Here is a 19,775-nt window from a genome sequence, read left to right as displayed (position 1 = left end):
TGAAATTCTGCTGGCCTAAGACAGTTTCAGAAAGCCTAGTATGCACTTTGATGTTGGTCTTATTTTCACAGCTGCTGCCTTGGAAATAGCGTTTAAGTAACAGCTAAAATCTCTTCAGAAGGGAACAGCTCAAGCAAAACTGGAACCTGCCCCTTTCCTAAAATGAACTCCATTGCTTTAAGCACAGCCACTTGTGACTGCTACTGTAACTGGGTTTGGCTGTTGTTAAAACAGCTTGCCCCAGATAGGGATATAAGGGTGTGTCTAGACTACAGGGTTGTGTTGACAAAACTTCTGTCGACAGAGCGTCTAGACTACATCCAGTTCTGTCGACAAAGCAAACCGCTTTGTCGACATAATAGTGTGGACACAAAGGACAGTGTAGATGCAATAATGCCTTCTATTGACAGAACTCTGTTGACAAAAGGTGTTATTCCTCATAGAATGAGGTTTACATACGTCGACAAAACTGAGTTTTGTTGACGTTATGTCAACATAACTCAAAGGCAGTGTGGCTGCAGGTATAGTTTTGTCAACAAAACCTTGTAGTCTAGACACACCCTAAGTGACTAGTCAACTATCCGATAAGCATAAGCTTATCAGATAGTCGAGTAACAACTAGTCACTCTTCTCTCCTCCTCCCTTCCCCCTCCCCCCCCCATGCTAGGGGGAACCAGCTTAAAAGCCAGGTCCACCTAGCATCATCTCCAGCTCACACCAGTTCCAACTGCTGTGTTTCTGCTTTTGAAATGTAGCAAAAGCCCCCCATTGCTCTTCTGCCTTTTAAATGTTGTAGTGGAATTTTCTCGCTGAACCCTCATTATCACTTTGCGGAACCCGTGTTCCGCGGAACACCATTTGGGAAACACTGGAGTAGTCAATTGAAATTCCGTCGATTAGCTGATGAATTGAAATGCAATGCCACTAGCCCTAGAAATTCAAAACAAAACCCAAAATGCAATTAACTAGGCACAGCTTGAGATGCAAAATGCTTTATTCTCACAGTGAAGACTCTCTACAGATTGAAGCCAGAAAACTACATTCCCCCTTGGAGACTTCAACTGGCCAAACCAGAGCCAGTTCCTTCTACAAATTATGCCACTGACAACACTATTTTGTGAGCTCAGGTGAAAATAGGAGCTGCCCGATTGAGGGATGTTTTCGTAGCAATTTTGGCCTTTTCTTAAACCTACAAGCAAAATACTTGATGGCTTAGACACCATGTGCACCAATCAAAGTCAGCATAGAAACAGTGAGCTTCAGCTCTAGTGCAAGGAAATCCCACGGTGGCACCAATGCATTCGCTACCTGGAACCCTGGTCCGAGGACAACAAATCTAAACGCTTCCAGAGGGGTGAGGTGGTCTTAGGTGTGAGATACTTCGTTACCATCCCCATTATACCTCCCATTTTCTAGCGGAAGTAGTTGGGACAGTCATGTGCCACTAGGTTCCAGGCTTTGTCAAATGCTTCCACCACAGCTGGGAGCAGAGGGCCCTCTTCACTGCACGTGAGGTTCTGCAGCAGCTGATCCATGTTGGATATCCCAATGATCACCGCATCTCCAAGGGCACCCTGCAGTAGAAAGGAAGGAGTTACCTTATAGGAACAGCAACCTGCCTCATCTTGGAACAGATTTCAGCTCTTTTTGTCTTGCCGCCGAACGTTGCTCTTTGGCAACTACTCCATAGTTGGAGAAAGGAGTCTTTTTGATTCAGTCCTGTTAACAAGGCCAGGCCGCAGTGTACCGTCACTGTCCCCATCCCCAAGTCTTGCCAACACCGCAAAGGCTGCCAATTCATGGTGTGTGTGTGGGGGGAGGGGGCCAGGGGATGTTTTGGGAGGAGGAGGACGACATAGAACTATTGATTTTTCTGGCCACATGAAAAGCCAGTTTATCACCTCCTGAGGAAGTCGCTGACTGAGAGAAGTCCAAACTAGAGCACCTAGCATTTAGCATCTTCCACTTTCCCTCAAGTCATAGAGACCAGATGCAGGGGAAGTGCAGAGTTGATCCACTCCCATACCCCTGCTGTGTGCAACAGCCTGGCATTGCAAGACCAGAGCAATGTTCCAAAAAGGACAGAGCCATAGACTGTTAAGTGGTGTAAAAGGTAACACAGCTATTTTGCTGTTATACTGCAGTTGGAAAAGTCAAAGATCTTCAGCTGCAGGAGATACAGTTCTGTTGCACATATCAACGGTCTTGTGTTGAAGTCAAGCAATTACCTGAAGCTTAGAGTGGTTGTACATCCAGCGAAAGGCAGCTGAAGTTAGGCTGGGAGGGTTAGAGTCATAAGCCTCCCTTAATGCTTTCTCTATCAGGGCAATGGCTTGGAAATGGGGCTCCTTCCAGTATCTGTAGCAAAGGAGACATTCATGAAACATTCATTTTACTGACTCAACTGTCTCTGGCTACCTCTTATGCAGAGACAATGATCCATACTGCAGGCAAGAGAACAAAAGTGCTTTCCTGTCTCCAAAAGGTCAAGGCTAGTGCCTGGTAGGGATGTAAAATCCCATTTAATTAGTTAACCAGTTAAATGTTATGTTTAACTGGTTAACCAATTAGAAGGGATGCAGGAGGGGTCACTAGGGCATGCCCTGCCAGTCATGCACAGCAGACTGAGACTACTCTGGCCAGGCTGGAGCACCACCCCCCCGCCCCCCACTGATGGACCCCACAGAGTTGGAGCAGCCCCCTGCCTGCAACAGCCAGGGGCTTGCTCCAGCCCCCACCAGTCAATCAGTTAATCATTCACATCCCTAGTGCCTGGACTATTGTATGTACCCAACACAGCCTTGATGCTTATGCTACCCAAATGGTTTTTGGATGATCAAAAAGAACCTCCCCTGGGATCAGAGCTGTTGTAGTCACTGTTTAGCGAACATGTTGCCAGCAGAGGTTTGAAACTCAACAACTTAATTTGCTGATATAGCATGTAATTTTTTAAGCTAATATCAAGTCTATAGATTTAGCAAACATGTTCACAGCAGCCCTCTTATGCCCCTGCATCCTTTCCAGATACCAGACATTAGAGCGCTAAGGATGCACTGGACATGAGGGCTAGCTTACAAAACCAGACTACCTTTTGTTGTTCTTGTAGGCTTTTCACCAAAGCCACTTTGCAAACATTAGCTTCAGCCTCCTGTAAGGGAGATCAATATCCCCCATTTCAAAAACAGCTAATTCAAGTCATTTGTGCAAAGCCCCAGAGCAAGTCAGTGGCAAATCTGGTACTAGACCATAGAAAGGTCCCATTCCCCGTCCTCTGCTGTAACCAAGCCACCACACTCGTTCTCTTTATAATCATGAAACCATCCCTCTGTTTAACAAACTCCTACCATCCTCGTGCTGCGGGAAGAGTATAAGCGTTGTTCAGCACTAACATCACCTTCCTGGGGGCAAAAATCCCTGAACAGACTTTAGCCATGTGTATTTTCTCCTACATCTTCACTTTGATTTAATCTAGGTGGAACCAAAGGTGAAGGAAAGGTCCCTCTCTCTGCAGTTCTACCATCTGGACACATACCTGTCCCTGTAGGCCTGCGCCCAATCATTCCCAAAAAACCTGCCAGTCGGTTGGCGTGCTTCTTTGTCATCATACTTGTACTTCCCTGTCAGCAGCCCTCCTGCAATGGTTCAATAACATGCTATGGTTAGGGGCCAGGTGCTTGTGGTGGGTGGGATTTTACAACCTGCAAAAAGTGCTGTATGCCCCGGGACCTCCTACAATTCTGCACACAGGGCCTCTGGTTACAGTACGGGCATCAGCCAGGATGGGACGTGGCAAGAGGAACTGAACCAAATGCAAGCTGTAAAAACTCCCCCTGGCCAGCTCTGACCAGCAGGAGCCCTTGCTGGTGAGAAGGGGGACCCCCTACCCCTGTAAGAGCCCTGCTAAGGCAAGAGGGGATTTGTGGCATCAAGGCACTTGAGTCAATACAGCTTCATTTTTCTTCCTGTAAAAAAAACCTTATGAATCCACTGCTGGGGAAAGACGCCAGCTTAGCAACCCTGGAAACATGTAGGCTGTGTCTACACTGGCCACTTATTCCGGAAAATCAGCCGCTTTTTCGGAATAACTTGCCAGCTGTCTACACTGGCCCCTTGAATTTCTGGAAAAGCACCAACGATCTATTGTAAAATCATCAGTGCTTTTCCGGAAAAACTATGCTGCTCCCGTTCGGGCAAAAGTCCTTTTCTGGAAAACTGGTCTGGAAAAGGGCCAGTGTAGACAGCACAGTAGTGTTTTCCGCAAAAAAGCCCCGATCGCGAAAATGACGATCGGGGCTTTTTTGCGGAAAAGCGCGTCTAGATTGGCCACGGACGCTTTTCCGGAAAAAGTGCTTTTGCGGAAAAGCATCCTGCCGATGTAGACGTGCTTTTTCCGGAAATACTTATAACAGAAACCTGTTCCGTTTTAAGCATTTCCGGAAAAGGGTGCCAGTGTAGACGTAGCCGTACAGCATGAGTAGCCTATGGCTGTAAAGGACCAGCTTTCATGGCCCAATTCAGTCCTTCATCTCTGCTGACAGGATGATCGTACGGGTGACATACAGGTAAACTAGGAAATGGATGGAGATCAACTCACCGCTCAGGTGACAGCTACTTCCAGCTGCCACTCAACTGGTTTGGATTCAAGCTGATGACCTACAGGAAGGGTCTGTCCCATGAACCACAAAGTCACCCTAACCCCACTGTTACTTCTAGTACTGGCGGTTTTGCTGAAGTAGAGAAACCTTATTCAGAGGGGGGTCAGGCCAATTTCCAGCCTATTTTTGTTGTTGGGTTCAGGTCTCCCCACAAGCCCGTTCCATTTTAGCAGGCCCTTCCTCCTCACCCTTGCCCAGCTCGTACCGGCCAAAGGATTGTAGGCATAGAACCGCATCCCATAGTGTCTAAGGCACGGCAGCAGTTCAGTTTCCACTTGGCGAGTGGTTGCATTATACATGCCCTGTAACAAATAAGAGCGCTTAGAACTTCACAGTGAGGCCTGGTTAGCTTATGGGCTGCTAATGCAAGAGGAAAGGCTCACTCACTCGATGATGAGAATCCAGACCAGACTAGGGATGTTACGGATCAGTTAATTGAGTTGTTGATTAACCTCATGAATTTTTATCAGTCAACTATTCTATAGTCCCCACAGGTGGGGCCAGCAGCCAATGCGCTCCGGCCCCACTCCCGAGGAGCCCCCTGCCACTCTGAGCTGCTGCTTCTGTATTCAAGACAGCAGCGCAGGGTGCCAGGCAGGAGCTGGTCCACGAGGGGAGACAGTTTAAAAACCAGCTCCCCTCAAGGACCAGCTGATACGGAGGCAGCAGCACAGGGTGGCAGCAGCCCCTGTCCAGCCTGAGCTCCCGGATCCAGCATGAGCTGGAACTGAGCCAGGCTGCCTGCCCACCTGGCTCCTAACACACTTTAAATGCAGAGCAGCAGTGGATGTAGGTCCCAGACCCAGCGTGAGCCAGGACTGAGCCAAGCAGCTGGCCAGCCCACTAAAAGAATTGTTTGGGGGGAGGGGGGATGCATGTTAGTCTATAGCATTAACCTATAAGCTTTTGCTTATCTATTAATCAGTAAATCGACTACACTATTCCCAGACTAGTAATGACTAGGGATGTAAATATCATAAATTGGTTAAATGATTACAATTATATTATTGAACCAGTTAACTGTTGGTGGACCAGTGCAAGGCTGGGGCCCACCCCGTTCTATAGGGCAGGCATGGTGGGGGCTGCTCCAGGCCAAGCTGCCCATTGTGAATGCTGGGGTGGCTCTGGCAGGGCCATCTGCCCACCACGGCACAGCTGTGGCTGGGGTCCTGCCTGCCACCTTCACACAGCCAAGTCCCACCACCTGGCCTGATGCAGCTGGCCATCCACCAGGGTTTAGGAAAGGTCTGGTTAACCAGTTACCCGGTAAGCATTCTAGTAAGCCTAATGCTTACTGGGCAACCGGCTAAACTTGTACATTCCTAGTAGTGACCAATGTGGGTTGCCCTCTGATGTCTATTTGACCACCCATATGAAGTGGCTCAGTGAAGTTCTTAGTGACTGTTGCTACTGTTAGCCCCGTTTACCCACACTTTTGAAAAGCCAGTCACTGCCATACCCACCCACACATCACCATGGATGCCTGTGGGAATGCAGCATAAAACCACACACAAATGTGAAGTCCCCACAACCAAACTGGACCTGATTTAGTAGTGATGTTGTCAAAGCCAAATGTTCGTAGGACAAATTAACATTCAGAAAAATCTGTTTCTGCTCTTCCTTTCACCTTGCCTTGTCTACTATCCAGAGAGAAAGCCGAGTGCTCTGGATCTGAGCTCACGGCATTAACTGGACTGTGCCTTTTGTACAGGATTGCCAGCCATCAGTAAATTTACAGACAGTCTGTAAAAAATTAGCCAAAATTGGACATGTCCGTAAAGGCCGCACAAAAAATTTAGGTGTCCATACATTTCGTAAAAGTGCAATACATTTTCAAAAAACAGCAATTATTCTATAGCAATTAAATTTCTTCTGTGCTGCTTCATCCATTTTACTGCGGAACACCAGAAATTGGACGTTTTAGTTTATTTGAACAACATATTATTCTTGTGATGTATGAATGACAACGATTACTTTTAACTTTTGGCCACTGATGTCGTCTTAATATAGTATAAAAATTATGTCCATAAAAAAATTTGTCTGTAAATTTTTCCCATTTTGTCTGTAAATGAAATTTCTGTGGGTTGGCAACCCTGCTTTTGTATAGGCAGGCAACTTCCCGTTAACCCCTTCCAAACATCCAGAAGAAACATGTGCCTCAGCATCAAGATCCTTTGCAGCAGTTATTTGCATATACCCAGACTGCCTCCCCTTAAGACCTATGATCTCTCTGCATTACATTCAAATCAACAATGCAAAATTCCAGTGGTGCAGCAACAGCCCTCTTTCTCCTGCTCCATGGACACAAGGAGTCAGGAGAAAGGACAGAGTGTCCCCCAGGTCACTAGAGATTGGTGCCCACTGAACAACACATTCAATTATTGTGAGTTTCATATCCAGGAAATTGCTGGAAATGGCAGACCGGTACCTGAGGAGTGACTTCAAATTTTCCTTTCTAATCACATTTGTCCAAAAAGGTCTTACCAGACTCAACATCTTTTAGTTCAGTGTTTGTACAGCAACTAGCACAATAGTATCCCAGTCAGAGAAAATGACTCCTAGGGCCTTCTACAATAAAGCAACAGTTTCGCAGGACCCATTGCAACAAGAATAAAAGTCTGAGAGTTATTTTGTCTTGTTTGGCCTTTCTAAACCACTTAGAGACCCTGCAGCACTGGTTTTTCCAGGAGCTGCCCTCAGTGGGTGCAACTTCATGACATCCTACTGAAGAAGGAGTAGCCACTGCTTGAAGAACACTGGGACAGGCCCCTCTGGCTCCAGGGCAGATAGAGGGCCAAGGGGAGCAGCAGTCTGAGGTATCCCAGGTGGACCATAGTAAATCTGCAACACTCACTTGATATACAGTTGGAAGCACCCAGTTGTTATATTTGCAGATGGTATAGATTTCTGCCACCTCCCAAGCTGCATAGTTCGACAGACCAAGTTCCTTAAACTTTCCCTGTAGAAGAATACCAAGACTATTTAATTGCAGTCTCTTGTGGATTGTTCTTAAGTACAGAGTTTAGAATTAACAAAATGAAGAGGACTATCAAATGATTTTAGTCTCCAAATTAGATTCCTGTTTTGCTCACTTCCTTTACCAACGAAGGATAAAGTTACAAGACCTAATAGGCATTAAAATGTTTCCCTTCTTTTGTTTGAATTAAAATGTACACCTTTTATAACCTCATTTCCCTACCAGTTAATGCTGAACACAGCACAGGACAATTTACACAGGAAACTTTAGAAATTCTGAAACTCATGAGATCTTATTTATGGTACTAAGTGAATCTCCTGGGGTATATCTAGACTACATGGCTCTGTTACCAGAGCCATGTAGATTAGTTTACTAGACATACTCAAATAAAGCCACGATTTAAATAATCGCTGCTTCATTTAAATTAAAATGGCTGCCGCGATGTGCCGATCAGCTGTTTGTCGGCTCAGCGCTGTAGTCTGGATGCTCCGCGGTCGACATCAAAGGCATTTGTCGACCTCCCTAGTATGCCTCGTGGGATGAGGTTTACTGAGGAGGTCGACAAATGCCTTTGATGTCGACCGCACAGTGTCCAGACTAGTGCGCTGAGCCGACAAACAGCTGATCGGCACAGCGCGGCAGCCATTTTAATGTAAACGAAGCGGCGATTATTTAAATCGTGGCTTCATTTGGGTATGTCTAGTACACTAATCTACATGGCTCTGGTCACAGAGCCATGTAGTCTAGACATACCCCCGGAGATTCTACAGTAAAACTCCATTAGTCCGGCATCCAATGCTCCGGGACTCCTGATGGTCCGGCACCATCAGGAACCCGCAAGTGCTGGGGCAGCCAGACAGGCTTCCCCCATACAGCTGCTGCTGAAACTGACCAGCAGCTGAATCGGGAAGCCGGGAGCAGAGCAGCTGGGGTGCTGCTGGGTTGGTCTCGTAGCGCTGCTCCTTGGGGCTGTGGAACCAACCCGGCAGCACCCCAGCTGCTTTGCCCCAAGTGTTGGGATTCAGCCGCTGCTGAAACTGACCAGCAGCGTCAGTTTCACCAGCAGGCTGAATCCAGACGCCTGGGGCAGAACAGCTGGGGTGCTGCGGGGTTGGTCTCATAGCGCCGCCCCTCAGCACTGCGGGACCAACCCGGCAGAACCCCAGCTGCTCTGCCCCAGGGGTCCCCAATTCAGCCGCTGCTGAAAGAGATCAGCAGCTGATTCCAGGAAGCCCCGGGCAGAGCAGCTCTGCCCCAGGCTTCCTGGAATCACTCGCTGATCTGTTTCAGCAGCGGCTGAATCGGGGACCCCTGGGGCAGAGCAGCTGGGGTCCTGCTGGGTTGGTCCCACAGCGCCGTCCTTTGGCGCTGCGGGACCAACCTGGCAGCACTCCAGCTGCTCTGTCCCAGGCGTCCCCAAGAGCAGCTGGAATACTGCTGGGTTGGTGCTGTAGCTCCGCCCCTCAGCACTGCGGGACCAACCCGGCAGCACCCCAGCTGCTCTATTGCAGGCATCCCCGATTCAGCTGCTGCTGAAAATGACCAGCAGCGGCTGAATCAGGGCCGCCTGGGGCACAGCCGGACTATCGTAAGGTGGGGCTATGAGGGGCGTGGGGTGGCATCCCCACCCACCCCACTCCAGACCCCTCATAGCCTCCCCCTTCTGATAGTCCGGCATATCTGATAATCCGGCACCCCCTGGGTCTAAAAGGTGCTGGATTATCGGAAGTTTACTGTATATGGTACTGGCTGTTTAGACCTTACACAGGCCCCTGTTTTCTCTTCTCCCTGCCCCTCACCACTGTACCACAAATAAACTTAGATAAAACCAAAGAAGTAAACAAATTCACAGGTTTGGGCATCTGTTTTTACCTCCTTGTATAGCTCATTGCAAGCACGAAGTGTCTGTTCCACAGGGGTGTCGTGGTCAGGGGCATGGAGGTAGAACAAGTCTACGCTCTTCATCTGTAACCTCTCAAGGGATGTCTCCAGTTGAGACCTGACACTCTCAGGCTTCAGGGTCTTCCCATCCCATGGATTGGCCTTGGTTGCCATCTTCACTAAAACAGAGAGAAAAACCAGATTGAAAATAACCAATTTTGTATTTCACCTTTAGTAATCAGGGTGAAGGAAGAATGTGGCTGAGGAGCAGGCACGAGTCAAAAACCACTTAAAATGCATACATAGCATGATGCAGGCTTAGAAAAACCCCAGGCAAGGGAGGTAACATCTGTAAACTGCAGTACACAAAAGGAAAGCCAAATTAATACACAATTGCAAATTCTGATCAAAATCTCCACCTAAGGAAATGGGTAAGGCACTAGATTGCTGACTGGGTTTCTACTAGGGAAGTGAAAGTGTAAAAGTATACTCAGTTAACCAATGTGCTCATCAGTTAACTTTCAACGTTACACACAGTGCAGGGGGGTGAAGGTGGCTCCCTCCTGCCCCCACCCTCTGGCGGGTGCTTCTGAGCAACAGCATGGAGAAGTGATGAGTGGGGAGGTGGCTTTGTGGCGCCACAGGGAGCTGCTTTTCCCCCGTTCCGGGATGTAAATATGTAACCACGGAAGTTTTCAACAGTTCCATGTTTACCTAAATAAACATATTTTAACATCTCCTGGTTTCTACACACCTTCCCTTGTTATTCTTGGAAGGGATAAGTGGTCACACGGGCTGGTAACAGTTGTTTTTCCCCTATCCCTGTTCATGTCCTGCATACGGTATAATGAATTTATTCTGGAGTCAGTTCAATGAAACCCTGCTTTCCCACAGCGGAATGGGTTAATCGGTTAATCAGTAAACTCTCCAGAGTAGGGATTATGTCTTCATAGGTAAGGTATAGCTAGCTTCCAGCACAATGATCCCAAGTGAAGCCCATCATCAGTACTAGTGGAATACACACTCTGTATAGTAACAGTTTCTGTTTTGTACTCCAATGCAGCTACTTAAATTTAGGCACCTGTATCTTGTCCAAGCTAAAATGCATGTCCAAGAGATTTTCCCTGAAAACATGAAAAAGTCCCAACAACACAGAGGAGCTGTTTTTATAAGACCTTCAAAGTGAACCTTGTTATCACCACTCCCAGACACACTGAGCACGAGACAGATCAGTGCAAAGGTTAAAATAAAGCCCTCGCACAAGGCAGATATCTAGTACTTCCCAAAGCCCCACAACTGTGTTGTCCCCCTTCCGCACAAACACACACACACACACACACACACACACACACACTCTCCCTACACATGGGAGTTTCTCTCTGCACCCAACACCCCAGTTACATGCTGTGGGGAGCAACCTTGCCAGAGCTGTGAGAGGAGACTCAACTGTAATCCCTGGGGAGCAGCCCACCCCATGGCCACCTCTCCAGCCCCCCTGTGCCCAGTTCCTCAAACCCTCTCCGACCCTAGTCCCATGGTCACCTCTCCAGCTCCCCCACCCTGTGCCCAGCTCCCCAGCGCCTCTGATCCCATCCCTCGAGCCCCCCAGCACCCAGTTCCCCAGACCCCACTTCTCCAGGCCCCCCAGGCCCAGCTCTGCAGACCCTCTCTGACCCCACCACCCTGTGCCCAGCTCCCCCCTGGCCCACCTCTCCAGCCCCCCCCCCACCCCCCCCCCCGTGCCCAGCTCCCCAGACCCCCCCATACCCACCTCTCCAGCTCCCCCCCCGTGCCCAGCTCCCCAGACCCCCCCATACCCACCTCTCCCCCCCCCCCGTGCCCAGCTCCCCAGACCCCCCCATACCCACCTCTCCAGCTCCCCCCCCGTGCCCAGCTCCCCAGACCCCCCCATACCCACCTCTCCAGCCCCCCCCCGTGCCCAGCTCCCCAGACCCCCCCATACCCACCTCTCCAGCCCCCCCCCGTGCCCAGCTCCCCAGACCCCCCCATACCCACCTCTCCAGCCCCCCCCCGTGCCCAGCTCCCCAGACCCCCTCATACCCACCTCTCCAGCCCCCCCCCGTGCCCAGCTCCCCAGACCCCCCATACCCACCCTCTCCCCCCCCCCCCCGACCCCCCCCGCCCAGCTCCCCAGACCCCCCCCCATACCCCCTCTCCCCCCTCCCCCCCCTCCCAGCCCAGCCCCCAGGCCCCCCCATACCCAGCTCCCCAGCCCCCCATGCTCCCCAGCCCCCCGTGCCCACCTCTCCAGCCCCCCCCGCCCAGCTCCCCAGTCCCCGTACCTGCGGGCCCGCCGCCGCCCGCCAGCAGCGCCCCCAGGATGCGCTCGGACGCGCCCCCCGCGTACATGTGGGCCGTGTCCAGCTCGCGGTGCCCCCGCTCCAGGAAGGCCCGCAGCAGCGCCCCGCTCGCCTCCTGCTCCGAGCGGCGCCCGAACTCCATGGTGCCCAGCACCGAAGCCGGGCGCGGAGCCGGGGCGCCCGGGGAGCGCGCGGGCAGGGCCATGGCGAAGCGAGCGCACCGCAGCGACCGGACGGCGGCCTCGAACCGCCGCACTGGCAGGCGCATCCTCCCGCGCAGGCGCCTCCCCGCCCGCTCTAGGGAACGGGACGAAAGGCCTCCCAGCGCCCGCGGCCGCTAAAGCCCGTCCCCAGATCCCAGCCCAGTGACCGCTGGAAGGGAGCGGGGAGCCCCTAGTGGCTTCTGCAGGGCCAGAGTGTCCATTAGGCACAGTGCCTAGGGCCTCCCAAAAATTAGGGCCTAAACAATTCATAATTGTGTAAAAGAAAAGAAAACTGCTAAATCGCACTTAATAATTTGCTATTTTTTATGTGCCAACGTTGAAGATCAATTAAATGCAGGTGTATTAAATCTTTAGTCAACAAACAACATCCAGGTATAACACACAAAAGGTATTGACTTTGTGACTCTTTTTGATAGCAAAATCACAGATTACATCATCAAATGTCATTTTGGTCAAAAGCTCCCTCTCAACCGAAAGTAGTGCAAGGGAAGAGAGTCGTTTCTGGCCCGTGGTAGACCAAAAACAGTTCTTTATATATTTTAATTTTGAAAAAGAGCACTCCCCTTCACAGTTTGTTCCCAAAATGGCGAGATACATTCTGAAAGCAATATTGACGTTTGGAAAGCTTTTCACCAACTTGTCTGCTATTTGTGCAGTGATCATCAGAACATATAAGAACATAAGAACGGCTGTACTGGGTCAGATCAAAGGTTCATCTAGCCCAGTAGCCTGTCTGCCGACAGTGGCCAGCACCAGGTGCCCCAGAGAGGGTGGACCAAAGACAATGATCAAGCGATTTGTCTCCTTCCATCCCTCTCCAGCCTCTGACAAACAGAGGCCAGGGACACCATTTCTATCCCCTAACTAATAGCCTTTTATGGACCTAACCTCCATGAAATTATGTAGCTTCTCTTTAAACTCTGTTCTAGTCCTAGCCTTCACAGCCTCCTCTGGCAAGGAGTTCCACAGGTTGACTACACGCTGTGTGAAGAAGAACTTTCTTTTATTAGTTTTAAACCTGCTACCCATTAACTTCATTTGGTGTCCTCTAGTTCTTCTATTATGGGAACTAAGAAATAACTTTTCTTTATTCGCCCTCTCCACGCCACTTGTGATTTTATAGACCTCTATCATATCCCCCCTCGGTCTCCTCTTTTCTAAACTGAAAAGTCCCAGTTGTTTTAACCTCTCTTCATATGGGACCCGTTCCAAACCCCTAATCATTTTAGTTGCCCTTTTCTGAACCCTTTCCAAGGCCAAAATATCTTTTTTGAGGTGATCATTGTGGCCACAGATTTCTTCTCTGCATACATATGTGAGAACAATAGAAATTCATCTGTAAATGCATCCTCGAGATCTGATGGATAGATATCTACTAACGCCATTGCTCTAGAGGTGACTTCAGCACTGGACTCTAATTTACCCACAAGAAAACTGAACCTTTCATTCAATGTAGCATATGCCGTTTGTCATCCGACAGTCTCAACAATAAGTTTATCCATGAAATTTGTCCCTGGCACTTAAAATCCGAGACAGTATTATCCATACAAACTTCATCAAAAAATTGCTTTCTCAGTCGTTTGTGTTGTGTGGTCTCATTGTAATCTTTTGGTTTGAGATCTTTTGCAGTTGCCTCAAACACAGGAAATGTTTCGCAGCTATCACGCAGGTGTCCTAAAAGACCATCATATAAATTCATGACAGTGCACAACTCAATGCGAGGCTCCTGTTGAGCTTTAGTCACAAGATTAGTCTTTTGTAGTACGTCATTCCAAAAGACGCACACCAAAGCTGTCTCAAACTGATCCAACTTCTTAGTCAGTGACTTTGCCTCATGGATAGTTGCTGGTGGTTGTTAGTCACTTTACACTATTATGTCTATCAAAGTCTGATGAATTTCAGAATAGTTCATATAGAGTGGTGTGGTGGGATCACACCATGCTGCGCATCTTGTTTCTGATACTCTTTGTACAACATGGCTGTGTCTAGACTGGCAAGTTTTTCCACAAAATCATCTGCTTTTGCGGAAAAACTTGCCAGCTGTCTACACTGGCTGCTTGAATTTCCGCAAAAGCACTGACGATCTCATGTAAGATTGTCAGTGCTTTTGCGGAAATACTATGTTGCTCCCGTTCGGGCAAAAGTCTTTTTCCGAAAAACTTTTGCACAAAAGGGCCAGTGTAGACAGCAGAGATTTGTTTTCCGCAAAAAAGCCCCGGTCACGAAAATGACGATCAGGGCTTTTTTGCGGAAAACCGCGTCTAGATTGGCCATGGACGCTTTTCCGCAAAAAGTGCTTTTGCAGAAAAGCGTCCTGCCAATGTAGACGCGCTTTTCTGAAAATGCTTTTAACGGAAAACTTTTCTGCTAAAAGTATTTCCGGAAAATCATGCCAGTGTAGACGTAGCCCATAGGTATATTGCTTCATGTTATTTACTAATTTTTACCATCTCTGGGATGAAGCTGAGAAGAACATAAAGAGTGACTGCAAAATCCCCCAAAACCTGGCTACTGCAGGGCAACACTCAACAACAGCTGATCCAACCATATTCAGACTATGAGCAGTACATGGAATCCATTCAGCCAAACTGTTAACCTCAACAAACCTTGCCTGAACCCATGAATAAAAGCCACTCATATAGCTGGCACTGTCATATGACTGTGACCTGCATCTTGCAATATCAATGCTATGAAATTTGAGACTATCTTGCAAAAGATCAAATATTTTGCATCATGTTGTTCAATGAGAATGAAATGAAGAACTGCATGACTGCTTTTTTTATTTTACCAAGATCAGATTAACACAGCTACCTCTGTGTGACTAATATCAGGGGATGAATCAATATTGATTCCATAATATCAATATTGGCCTTCTTGATTTCAGATATTATCTGCACTGTAACTATGGGTCCCAATATATCAATACATTCATCACATATAGTTGACGAAAGATCAGACACATTCCCTCTTCCTGGACTGCCCATGTTGTTGAATGTGTTCTGAGAGAAATGGATCAAATTCAGCTAGAAGTTCAATGCAACCAAGGTAGTTTCAATTATTAGGGCAACTGTGCACTTCAGTTTCCTCACGAAAGGCTAGTCCTCATTCAGCAAGGAAACTTATTATAGCAACTATTCTCTTTAGGACTTCAGTCCAGTATTTACATGATCTTTTCTTCATCTTCTCCAGTTCTGCATCAATTCTGGCGACTTCTGATGCTGGAGCATCATTGATGGTGCTCCAAGGTGATCCTTACTGCTCATGAGAAGTAATTTTAGTGACTGTATCTTTCCAATCATTAAATCCTCTTATAACTTGATTAGAGTAGTCACTGACACAGAATAGTGATAGAGATGCAGCCGTGTTAGTCTGGTCTAGCTGAAACAAAAGACAGAACTATGTAGCACTTTAAAGACTAACAAGATGGTTTATTAGGTGAAGTGGGTCTGGCCCACGAAAGCTCATCACCTAATAAACCATCTTGTTAGTCTTTCAAGTGCTACATAGTTCTGTCTTTTGACACAGAATAGTTTGCATATGTAGCAATACACTTTACCAGCTGAGGGAGAATAAATAAGCCATTCTCTTCAGACAATCTGCCACTTGCCTGAAAAAATATTCTTTGCGTGCATAACTTTTCTTTTTACCAAATTGCCTACCCTGCAATAAGAAATCGAAATTCAAATTCTGGGAAGGTGTATTTTCTGCAAAATATTTTATGAAATATGGAGTGATTTCCCACTCTGACGGATCAGAACTATATTTTAATGTGACAAAATCTGATGTTTTCTTCCATGTCTCTGTTTCTATCACATCCCCTGCCAGTGTTGTCATGGTCACTTCTGAAGCAGCCTGACTTACCCTTGTTTGTTCCTCACTTGATCTTGAAGGTTCAACACCACTTCCAGTGACGTCTGCTTCAAACATGTTCTGCAGCTTTGTTTTCCAAGTCTGATGCTGATGGATCAAGGGGAGAGCTTGCACTGTCACTCCTCATATCTTTTCTCAGGAAAGTCAGCAGAGAACCTCTGCATCTTTTTTAAAACCTTGTTCCTTTTTTTCCCTTTTGCTTTACATATCCAGAATCATGCTTCCTCTTGCATTGTTCTGCGGATTTTGCAGTTGTAGCAGCAGCAACATCCCCTTACTTTTCTCCTTACCAGCCGATTAACTATCATGTGAATCCAAGCATAACTGCAGTATACAACAAAATGGCTGTTATTTTAGAATGAAGTACTGTGAATGTCTCTCACAGTGTGCCACTTTCAAGAGCAAAAATTAAAGTGAGTGATATTAGGTGTATAGGTGATAGGGCATTTCTCCCTTATATATTTCTATATAGTCTAATTTAAGGGCCTACAATTATGAGAGTGCCTAGGGCCTACGAAGAGCTTAATCCGGCCCTGGGCTTCTGTCCTGGGTTTCCAAAGGCCCGTGTCCCTGATGGCTGCAAGGGAAATGTCTCCACTGGAGAGTGTGAACTGTTGCTGTCATGTGTGCCTGAGTCTGCAGGCAGCATGAAACAAAGGAGAGAGGCATGAACTGTCTGGGTACTTCAGTGGGGCAATAACCCACATCCCCACATATATACGTGCTGCTAGGGCAATAATGCCATCACTGACAGCACTAAACCCACCCAAGAGGATAATAAATCCCCTACCCCCAGAACCTAGACCCACAAACCTTTCTGGGGACAATAATGGCCCAGGAATTAAAATCCAGGGACTTTCCCCTCCTTCCCTGCTGTCTAGGGAAAGATTAGTTCTTTCTGAACAGGGGAGTGAGTTAAGGATGGGTACATCCCTGGGTCCCTTTGAGGCTAAAAGAATTTGAACTGCTCACACTGAGGGCCTTGTCTGCATGCACGGAGTTTTTTCTTGAACTCTTCCCCATTTGCTCTAGCACCAACGCAGCTCTGCCAATAATAGGATCAGCTGAAACAAAAGACAGAACTATGTAGCACTTTAAAGACTAACAAGATGGTTTATTAGGTGACCAGCTTTCGTGGGCCAGACCCACTTTCTCAGATCAGTGAGAGCACTAGGCTTACACTCTCTTTACTGTGCCTCATGTTAGGGTTTGCCCCTTCCCTCATGCTTGATTAAATTGACTTATGGATACAAATATGCAGAACTCCAAGATGCTTTGGACAAAATACCTCATGTAACCTCTCGATTTTAATGTCACCATCGGCTAGATCTGTAGATCTTATTTTGGTGTATGTATCATTCTTGTATGTAACGTTATAAATAGGGGATAGGAAATGGTTTATGGTTTGAAATGTGCAAATGAAAGCCATCAAGGGTGTTTCCAATGCTGGGACACCTCAGTGTACTGGGTATAGCGAATCATCTGTAAATGCGGCGAGGAGTCCTGTGGCACCTTATAGACTAACTGAAGTGTAGGAGCATGCCACAGGACTCCTCGCCGCTTTTGCAGATTCAGACTAACACGGCTACTCCTCTGATACTTGACATCTGTAAATGTGTCCTTTAAGTCTAAGCAGTGGTTGGTCTCTGGAAGACATATGACCGTCCCCTAGAGGTGCTAAACATGCCCCAATTACTACCCTAGTAGGGGAGCCTTGTGCTTGAGGGTGAATTATTGCCCCCTGGAGGTGGTAAATGCATGGAGGGCACTGCTATTGCCCAGGGGTTATATGGGCTATTTTGCTCCTGGAGGAGGTAATTGTACATGGGAGACATTTTTGGGAGGGGATGGGTGGAAATTATGTATGCCCTGGAGTCCGGGTTATTTTTGTTCCTGGAGGAGGTCACACGGGAGACATTGCCGGGGGGGGGGGGGGGGGTAGTGTGTATGCCCGGGGATCCGGGATATTTTTGCCCCTGGAGGAGGTCACACGGGAGACATTGCGGGGGGGGGGGGTAGTGTGTATGCCCGGGGATCCGGGATATTTTTGCTCCTGGAGGGGGTCACACGGGAGACATTGCCGGGGGGGGGGGGGGTAGTGTGTATGCCCGGGGATCCGGGATATTTTTGCCCCTGGAGGGGGTCACACGGGAGACATTGCCGGGGGGGGGGAGTGTGTATGCCCGGGGATCCGGGATATTTTTGCCCCTGGAGGGGGTAACTGCACCCTCTAGCTCTGATTTGTGCCCCAATTAGGGGCCACGTGCGCCCCGGGGGTTGCTGCGGGCGGGGCCGCCCGCGCTTGAGGGGAGGGACCGGGGAAGGCGGCGGGGTCAGGTGACCGGGCCTTACAAAGCCGGGGCCGCCCGCCGGGGAGCGGAGCCGCGGCCCGGGAGAAGCGAGTGGCCGGTCAGCAGCGCATCTTGCCCCGGACTCCGCAGCGGTGAGCGCGGCCTGGGCCCGCCAGCCGGGGAAGGTCTAGGCTGGGGGGGGCCCTGGGGCGGCCGGGGGGCATCGCAGGCTCGGGGGGGGGCTCGGGGTGCGCAGGGACTGGGTCGGAGGCGCGTCTCAGGCTGGGGGGCGCAGCCCCTGGACGTGGCATAACAAAGAAACTGCCCCCTTCTCTCCCCCCCCCGGCTGCCCCCCGGGCGGGGCTGTACGTTGCATCTTCCCTCCGGCCCCCGATCCCAGCGAGCCCTCTGGGGCGGGCGCAGGGGTCGGAGCAACCAGCCCACGTTCGGGGGAAGAACCCTCCCAGCCCCAGCTAGGAACAGCAGCGTCCGGACCCTCAGCGCTACAGGTGGGGAAACTGAGGCACGGGGGAAGTGGTTTGCTCAAAGGCAGGGACAAGTCCCAGGTCTCCTGTTGCAGACCGGTCAGAAGGAAACTGCCTCCCCGGGGAGGAAAGACCCTTTGTCCCTCTTCACCCCCTTTCCAAGGCTTAGGAGGTGGCTTCCTCGCGTGTGATAAGGTCGAGTTGGCGTTGGCGCCTGCAATGCCCAGGCACAGCAATCTCGCCAGGGATTAGTGGATTGAAGGGATGAAAGAGGGATGCAAACGAGCTTTTGCCACACTAGCCAGGGAGAGGCTCACACAGTGCAGTCCACCCTTGTTCCTCTATCCCTTGGACAACATGTGATCCCCAGCTCCCCCCACATTCAGTTAAAAACCCTCCACAATGCTAATTTTAAATGTCCTAGCTCCCATGCTGACCAGTCACTTCTAGCTCTGAATGATGATCCTGAAGGGTTTAATTCAGAGGAAAGCCCTGGAAAACCACATAAATAGACGCATATTTCCTGCATTAGCAGCAGTAGCCTTCCCACCCTGTTGGGGGAACAATCTCTTGCAGGGAGATCTAACAAGATGCTGCCTGGCATCAAGCCCTATCCTTGTCATAGGCCAGTAAACTGACTCTTGTGGGCCTATAGTGGCTGAGAAATGGGACAAACTATAGTATGATTCTCTCTAACTTCCAGGCTGGGTGGTGAAAGCTCTGTCCAAAACTCCAACAGGGAGTGTGCATTTTGCCTACCTGCAGAACCGTACGCTGGTATTTCTACCCTGCACCCTAGTTAGGGTGGCCAGATGGTTTCAGAAAAAAACATACAACAAAAAAAACGCACCAGGAAAAAGTTTGGGCCAAACAAACAAAAGCATGGCCCCTTTAAAAACCAAGTGAGGCTTTTTGGACCTAACAGATTGCTGGCGGCCGCCTACCATGTTGCCTCCCTGTGCCAGGCCAGACAGCTCCCCTGCGGAGCCTGGTAAACAATAGGATTGCCAGGCTGCCTGGGATTTTCGCCTTCTGGCCAGGAAAAAAATCAGAAAGTACCAGACATTTTAG

At 49.1% G+C, this 19,775-nt stretch overlaps 1 protein-coding gene and 1 long non-coding RNA gene across 2 annotated transcripts in view; both read right to left on the bottom strand.

Moving 5' to 3' along the window:
* Nucleotides 1-976: 976 nt before the first annotated feature.
* Nucleotides 977-12,148, bottom strand: AKR7A2 (aldo-keto reductase family 7 member A2). The gene is made up of 7 exons (XM_075906483.2): nucleotides 11,817-12,148; nucleotides 9,505-9,692; nucleotides 7,510-7,614; nucleotides 4,861-4,957; nucleotides 3,533-3,632; nucleotides 2,229-2,358; nucleotides 977-1,574 (listed from the first exon to the last, which is right to left on the bottom strand). The coding sequence occupies exons 1-7, from the start codon at nucleotides 12,100-12,102 to the stop codon at nucleotides 1,413-1,415; spliced, it is 1,068 nt and encodes a 355-aa protein (XP_075762598.2). The 5' UTR covers nucleotides 12,103-12,148; the 3' UTR covers nucleotides 977-1,412.
* Nucleotides 12,149-15,616: 3,468 nt separating this feature from the next.
* Nucleotides 15,617-19,775, bottom strand: part of LOC142819424 (uncharacterized) — a 7,816-nt gene continuing 3,657 nt past the window's right edge. Inside the window, exons 3-4 of the long non-coding RNA XR_012897309.2 lie at nucleotides 16,901-16,992; nucleotides 15,617-16,252 (exon numbers count right to left, since the gene is read on the bottom strand). This is a non-coding gene — a long non-coding RNA (uncharacterized LOC142819424). The remainder of the gene's footprint in view (nucleotides 16,253-16,900; nucleotides 16,993-19,775) is intronic.

This window comes from Pelodiscus sinensis, chromosome 24 (assembly GCF_052426305.1).
Source record: "Pelodiscus sinensis isolate ZL-2025 chromosome 24, ASM5242630v1, whole genome shotgun sequence".
In the NCBI taxonomy this organism is placed as follows: domain Eukaryota; kingdom Metazoa; phylum Chordata; order Testudines; family Trionychidae; genus Pelodiscus; species Pelodiscus sinensis.
Note: the sequence above shows the minus strand (reverse complement) of the source record. Positions and strands in the feature narration are given on the sequence as shown.